Source organism: Microtus ochrogaster, chromosome 5 (genome assembly GCF_000317375.1).
Source record: "Microtus ochrogaster isolate Prairie Vole_2 chromosome 5, MicOch1.0, whole genome shotgun sequence".
Lineage (NCBI taxonomy): Eukaryota > Metazoa > Chordata > Mammalia > Rodentia > Cricetidae > Microtus > Microtus ochrogaster.
In genome coordinates this window covers 73,933,764-73,941,610 of record NC_022012.1, presented here as the reverse complement: position 1 = coordinate 73,941,610, position 7,847 = coordinate 73,933,764, and the positions used below count along the sequence as shown (strand labels likewise).

Here is a 7,847-nt window from a genome sequence, read left to right as displayed (position 1 = left end):
AACCATCTGAAATGAGAACTGATGCCCTCTTCTTGCCTTCAAGCAAACACACAGACAGAATATTGTATACATAATAAATAAATATTTAAAAAAAAAGAATATTTTCTGTTATTGCAAAAGACACAGGTTCCATTTCTAGCACCCACATGGCAGCTCACAGCAGTTTGTAACTCTTGTTCCAGGGGACATAGCAGCTTTTCTGGCCTTCTTGAGTATCAGGCATGCATGTGGCAGGCAAACATTCATACACAAAAATTTTTAAAAAATCTTTAAAAAACAAAACAAGACCCACAGAGGGCTCAGTAGGTAAAGGCACCTGCTACCAAAGCTGACAACCTAAGTTTGGTCCTTGACACCAACGCAGGAGAAGGAAAGAACTGCCTCTGGCAAGCTGTTCTCTGACCTTCACAGATTAAGGGACACACGTGAAATAAATATCAAAACAAACAAACAAAAATAAAACAACTGGGGTTAGAGGAGACAGTTCAGTCAGTCTGAAGTGCTTCCAATACTTCAGTTTGAGGACCAGACTTCAGATCACTAGGACCTACATAAAAAGCCAAGCACATGTACCTATAACTCTAACCCTGTGAAGGTGCACAGGAGAATCCCTGGGGCTCACTGGCAAGTCAGTCTACCATAATCAGGGAGTTCCAGGTTCAATGAGAGGTCCTTGTTCAAAAACTAAGTTTGAGAGCAGTTGAAGAAAGTGACATTGACCTCTGACCTTTACACACATGCATATGCATAGGCATAAGAATATACAAAAGCTGGGGGTGGTGGCACATGCTTGTAATTTCAGTACTTGGGAGTAGAGGCAAGAAGAAAGAGGAGGAAAGTTGGAGGCTAGCCTACACTACATAGTTAATTATAGGTTTGTCAGGGCTACATAACAAGACCCTGTCTCACACAACAAAAACACCAGAAAAAGCAAAAATGTGGATAAACAATTAAAGACCAAAAAAAAAAAAAAAAAAAAAAAAAAAAAAAAAAAAAAAAAAATTCAAGACAGTGCTTGAATCAGAGCAAGCCTCAACAGATGGAACACTTTTATAGAGATGGTAAGGGGTATCACAAGGGTGAGATAATCTGTATCTGTTTGAAAAGCTTACTTGTATTTAGAGTTTATCTTATAATAAAGCCAGCTGAATGTCAAGACTACAGGCTCTGGGAGGATGTAGCATAAGGAGTGCTCAGCAGATCTAAATGGAAAACAGTGATTACCAGAAACTCAGGCGAGGCGAGGCAGGGCAGGACAGGGCAGGGCAGGGCAGGGCAGGTTGGATTACGGACGTCCAAACACACAGAGGGAATTAACTCTCTTACACGGCAGCACAGTCAAGTGGCTACAATTCATGAAAACCTATTACATATTCCATGAAGTGCTAGAAGAGAAGACGACAAAGGCTCCAAACGTGGGAAATGTCATTTACCCTGATTTGATCAGTGAACTCTGAGTATGTGTACTGAAAGACTACAGCATGCCCACGCATGATGGCACATGCTCTTTCAATCCCAGCACTGAGGAGAGAGGCAGGTAGATCTCTATGAGTTAGAGGCCAGTTGTTTTACACAGTGAGTTCCAGGCCAGCCAGGGCTACAGACTGAAATTCTGTCTTAGGAAAATAAAAATAACAACCCCACTCTCCAACTTCAAAATACCCTACAAACAAAACAACAACAACAAAATCTGAAGTTCCCTTCCGTCCTGGAGGAATCCTACCTAGCTTTCAGAAATTAGTTTCAGGCAACAGAAATTAGTGAGCAGAGTTGAATACGAGCATTTTTTTCTAACAAGTTAAAAAAACATTTAAACCTTGACCCACTGAGAACTCAATCTTTCTCAAGCTGAACCTACTAGACATCCCCCCCAACTGACTTCAAAATGCTCTCTGCATCCCTGACAGCTTTCTGATCTCACAGCTGAGCACAGCCTCAAAGATGAATGCCTGCGTTGTTCTGGTGGAATCTTATTTGTCACATGTATTGCTCCTGCTGCATTAAAGCTGTGAAGTTCTTAAGTGGAGGGAAGTGGTCTCTTCTATTTCTTTAGTATTCCCCACAGTGCCTTGCATATAGCAGAAATCAGAGTGCATGTCGAAAGAAATTCCAGCAGAGAGAAGCTGGCTGTGGTGCACAGTAGTTTTACCACTAAGAATAGAAAAAAGCTGACAGTAGAGGCAACCTTAGCTGGAACAAGGGAGGTGTTTTTTTCTGACTGTAATCAGGGTCATTTAAGGTTAGAGTGACAATTTCACAGCACATACACATTGAAAATAAAAGGACTGTCATCCAAGTCAGAGCAACAAAGCCCTGGATTTGAAAATTGCTTCATCTCCCTTCCCAAAGAACAGCACAGCCAACACTGGGTACCGTACCTGGGTAGTTCTGCATCATCACAGCAGGCATGCCCCGATAGCTGGGGTGGTTGGGATCATACGACTGGCTGTAAGAGTAGCCATGCATGTAAGGGATGTAGGACTGGTGCTGGGTGAGCGGGGAGGATACAGGCACATGGACACTTGGCCGGGGCTCCTTGCTCCCAAGGCGGGACTCCTCAGATGCGGGTAGCTTGCAGTCAGTACTTGTGCTTTCTTTCCCATCTTCCTTGGGAACAGAGTCCTTACTCCGACTCCTTTCCTCCTTTAATTTTCGGTCCCGCTCCTCTTTCCACCGATCATCCTCTGACTTGATGTCTGAGTATTTGGCAGGATAAACATATGTCCACATCCGGGGCTCTGTCTCCTGCAAAAACCACAGAATAAGTGCTGAGACTCAGAGCTACACAGAGAACAAGTGCTGAGTGGTGTTACACCCAAAAGATCCTTTTCAGACCCAAGGTCCCAGCAGAAACCCCGGAACAGACTATTACAGCACCCAAGGCAGAGTGAGATCTTGGCTTCTACCAATTTTGTTTAAAAAACACTGTTAGTTCCAACACTGGGGAGGCAGAGGCGGAAAGATCTCTGCAAGTTTGAGGCCAGCCTAGTTTACAAAGACTTCTAAGCCAGCAAGGAATACACAGTGAGACCCTGTCACTACAAAACAAAGCAAAACACCTTCTCAATCCAAAGGAAACAAGATTTGGGAGAGAAAAGGTAGAGCTCCTTCGTGAGTAAGATTTCTGGGGCAAATGACTCCAGGAATAGAACTTTTGTTTTGCAAAGTTATCACCATGGTTCTTATCAGGAAGAGTAGAACTGACATCAAGAGGAAAGGGAAGACATTCTAAGTCTCCTGTGTGAATGTCTGCAACAGGTGTGGGTGGGTACCTGCAGAGACCAGAAGAGAGCATCAGATTCCCTGGAGCTGGAGTTACAGGTTGTAAGCTATCTGATGCTGGTATTAGGAAGTAAAATTGGGTCCTCTGAAGAACAGCAAGTACTCTTAGCCATGGAGCCAGCTCTTTAGTCTCATTAGTTTTAATTTTTAAATTTTATTTATTTATTTAGAGAACAGGATCTTGCTATGTAGTGCAGGCTGGCCTTCAACTTACTATATAGCTCAGTGTGGCTATAAACTCATGACAATCTGCTTTTAGTCTTTCAAGTACTAAGATTACAGACATGTGCATCATAGTTGACACCATAAAGTCCTTTTTAAAGAAACCTGTTAGCTGAATACTATATGGTTTCATCCCAAAGGAATCATACAGTAGAACATTGGGCCAGAAATCAAGATGCCCAGGTTCTTGTCCTGGCTCTGCTAGAGAAGGCTCAACTAATTCTAGACAAAATAAACTGTCTATTATTAGTTCTTCTTTCCCATTTAGGGGAAAATAACTTTTAAGGAGGAAAAATACCTAAAAAAAAAAAAAAATTAAAATATACAGAATTCCTAAAATTATACAATTCTCTTGCTAGTCTCAATTCTATGGAACCCCTACACAAGACAGTGTTGATCTGTGGGGGCCAGAAAGTTTATTAGTGTCTCCACTTCCTTACATACAACAGTTACCTGTCGGTACCAGAGTATTGGATCCACCTCTGCCTGTCGGCCACACTCAGTGCCTGTCTTAGCCTCAGAGGATTCCTTGCCTAGGTGGCTGGCCTCACCCAGCTTCCCTTTAAGGCCTTCAGGGGCCTGGCAGGGGAGTTTTGATGAGTCATCTAATTTGGGAATGATGACAGACTTGGCAGGATCAGCCCCTGGCTCCTTGGCCTTGCCTGGCCCTGACTTCACCAGGTCTGTCAGGCTGGGAGCCTTGGTGAGAGTTGGTGGAATCGATGGCTTTTGCTTCCACTCTTCCTTGAGTGATGTGTCCCGCTCTTTCAGGCCCATCTCTGTCTTCTTGTCCAGTCCCCGCTGCTGCTGCTGCTCCAAGCTCTGGCGCTTCTGCTGTTCTTCATACTGCTGTCGATAAGCTGTGCTGGTGCTCAGGAGGTGGGTGTGGTAGCTCTGGTCGCTGTAGCCATATGGAGGCACGTAGGCATATTGGTTATAGTACAGGGACTGCATGTACATGTTGGGTCTTTGCTGGATGACCGAGGGCTGCTGACTGGAACTGCTCAGCTCAGGTTTCTTTTCCTCACAGACATCATTCTTCACTTTCCCTTCTATGCTCTCGGGCTCCTCATCCTTTTTTGTCTTTAGAGCCTGGCCCTCTATTCCTGACTGGCTGCTTGAGTTGAGAGCCCCTGGGCTTGACTGTGCATAACCTGGAGAATAGTAACTTTCAAAGCCTTGATAATATGGTGAGTCTTTGCTCTGTGGCTGAGGGGGAAAAAGTGTTTTCTTAGCCCCTTCTTTAACCAGCTGTTCAGGGTCCTTAGACTTGACACTGTCTACCTTGCCCTCCCCATCCTCCCCAGCATCAGAGATATCAGAGTAGGCAGGACTATTAGTTTTTACTGAACTGGCTTCAGCACCATTCTGGGTGACTACGTGTAGGGGAGTTAAGGGTTGGGTTGGGGTAGTACTATCTAGGCGGCTGCTGCCTCCAATTGAAGGGCTGGGAGCATTGTCTGTAAAACTGTAAATCTTATCAGCTTCAGCCTTGATGCTTGCTAACCGGCTTTGGTGGGAGTCTGAGGAACCATTCAGAAGCCCCTCCATTTTTATTCCATCTCCTGATGATTCTCTGAATGGGCTTTTACCTTCTTCTGCTCGGCACACCTTCCCAGGGGTCAGAGGACTTTCAAGTTCCTTTGATGATTCCTTCTTTTTTTTGTCTTTCTTTTTCTTGTCCTTGGCAGGGGTCAAGGCAGGGTTGACTGTGAAAGGTTCTCCCATAACAGTGGGCTTGGGCTGAATGGGCTTGAGTTGGGGACTGTTGGGCATTGCTTGGACCACTGTGGTGGTCAAACCCGAGGAGGAGCCTGGGCTTGCTGCGGTAAAGGTGGCTGTCTGGAAGGTGTAGATCTGTTGTGAGGGGGGTATAGCAGGGGCAATGGGCCGGGCTGATTTTAAGCTCTTGGATGGAATCTTTTCAGGTTTCAAACTGGAGGTCTTTTTACATTTTTCTTTTTCTATACACTTCCTTTCCAAAGAGTCAAAGGCATCGTTGCTTGTTTCATCCATTACAGAGGGTCCATCGTCAGAGCCATCATTGGATAAGGCCCCAAGGTCTGTGTCTCCCTCCCCACTCATTTTTTTCTTACAGAGGCCTTTTGTGCTGAATTTGCTTGAAGGTGAAGGGCTATGAGGCTCAACAAGTCGAACTTTGGGGGTAGCTGAGCGGGCAGGGGACAAGGATCCTTTCTGTGAAACAGATGCCCCATTGCAGCTGCTGAGGTCTGCATGGAGGGTGGGCTCTTCTCCGTACTCACTGTCTCCATCAGCTTCTGGTTTGCTGTCATCATCCGTGTGGGCATGAGCTTGGTGGTACTTAAGTCCATTAATGTGCTTGTACTTTTTGTTGCAGTTTGGGTGGGGACAGTCAATCAGGACCGGAGAGGGACAATTTCTGTCCACGACATTGGGTTCCACCTTGGTCCCGGGTAGGGGCCCGGTGGCTGAGCCCATGGAATTTGTGCGAACACGCTTGCTCCCTTTGGAGTCCTCTGAGCTAGAATTCAGCTCCATATCTGAAAGAGGTTTGTTTTTCCGCTTATTAGCTGAGGAAGGGCTGGCCTTGACATCCTCAGAGGTGCTACTGGCAGGTGGGCGATGCTCTGAAGAGGTCTGGCTGCCTCGACGGCCTTTGCTGTTGGCTCCTGCTCGGGTTTTGCTGTTGTTGCTGGTTCCTTTGCCCTCAGAGGCTGTGGCTGTCTCATTGACAGGCGTGTTACTGTTGGGACGCATGCGTTTGCCTCTTCCTCGACCATTGCGCATTTCTAAGTCACTGGTGGGAGAGTCACAGAACCTTGGCAAAAGACAAATAGGATAGGATATTAGTAAGGGGGAAACGTATTTGTTTTTGTTTCTGTGAGGCAGGGCCTCCCAGAAAGAGCCACTACACTCAGCTTTGATTTTCTTTTCCAAGCCCTGGTACAGAACTCACTAAGCAGTCAAAGTTGGCCTCCAACTTGTACCAATTCTCCTGTCCAGCTTCCATTTTAATGACTATGGTTACTTTTAGGAACGTGTATGGGAACTATATTGAGTGGTGGCCTCCTAGGTGTCATTTGCATAACAGTTCTGGGCCATTCCACCATATTTTAGGCTTCTCAAGCCCTAGTACACTGGGTAACATTAGGAATAAGGTATAAAAAGGCATTGAAATATTAATGGTTTGTATTGTATTTTTATTTGTGATGCTTTCGAGAGTGAATCTCTAAGTCTCATGCAGTATCTCAACCTCAAAATGTTAATCTTATCACATACATTTTGGAGATAAGGCATGTAGCCTAAGTTAACCTCAAACTCCCTACATAGCTGAAACTGGCTTTGAAATCCTGACCTTCTGTATCCACCAAGGGCTGGGATTACAGATACATAGCACCATGGCTGGCTTAAAATTTTAATTTAAAAATCAAACTGCAACTTGAAAATAAGGCCAGGCGGGCTAGAGAGATGGCTCAGAGGTTAAGAGCACTGACTGCTCTTCCAAAGGTCATGAGTTCAAGCCCTAGCGGCCACGTGATGGCTCACAACCATCTGTGAGATCTGGTTCCCTCTTCTAGCCTACAGGTGTACAAGCAGGCAGAACACTGTATCCATAATAAATAAAATCTTTTTTTAAAAAGAAAGAAAGAAAGAAAGAAAGAAAGAAAGAAAGAAAGAAAGAAAATAAGGCCAGGCAAAGCAACTCAGACAAATACCTGTAATCCTAGCACCTAGAAGGATGAGGTAAGATGCTCACCTCAGATTTGAGGCAGTCTGGCCTACAGAGTGAATTCCAAGAAAGCCTGGGTTACAGAATGAAGTGGGGGAGGGGCACAGGTAAAGCGGATATACTCTGTGTGGTGGCTCAGGAGGCTTGAGTTTGAGACCAATTAATTGGGCCGACTCTAGTAAGATGAAGATGTAACGATACATTAATAATATGGGGATCAGACTAATATAAATTAGATATCTATACGTGCTCACCTTGGGGGTGCCCAATCATGCCTTGTGCAGTCAAGAAGTGTACCGACATATGTCTTGTTCCTCCATGTCACATTTACTACCAACATCCCTGAAAAAAAGAAGATAGTATGGATGAGACAAATTTGCTGGCCACTGCGAAGACTTCTTCATCTGAGCAGTTCTCTGACTTTCCCTATGAAAGTTTAGTGGTACTTTGGTACCAATGGGCACATGACTGGACTACAATAGTTCCATGGGAATTGCCTACAGATGGTCAAGAGTTCAAAGATTTTGTAGCCTGATCAAGACTTTTTTTTTTTTTTTTTTGGTTTTTCGAGACAGGGTTTCTCTGTGGCTTTGGAGCCTGTCCTGGAACTAGCTCTGTAGACCAGGCTGGT

The 7,847-nt window shown here is 44.9% G+C and overlaps 1 protein-coding gene across 3 annotated transcripts in view; it reads right to left on the bottom strand.

Annotated features, from left to right (window-relative positions):
- Window positions 1–7,847, bottom strand: part of Znf609 (zinc finger protein 609) — a 155,286-nt gene that overhangs the window by 7,876 nt on the left and 139,563 nt on the right. For all 3 annotated transcript variants that reach the window (XM_005347754.3, XM_013346576.2, XM_026778904.1), the window contains exons 4-6: window positions 7,471–7,558; window positions 3,958–6,304; window positions 2,379–2,745 (exon numbers count right to left, since the gene is read on the bottom strand). In XM_005347754.3, the coding sequence (XP_005347811.1) occupies window positions 2,379–2,745; window positions 3,958–6,304; window positions 7,471–7,558 (2,802 nt within the window). The remainder of the gene's footprint in view (window positions 1–2,378; window positions 2,746–3,957; window positions 6,305–7,470; window positions 7,559–7,847) is intronic.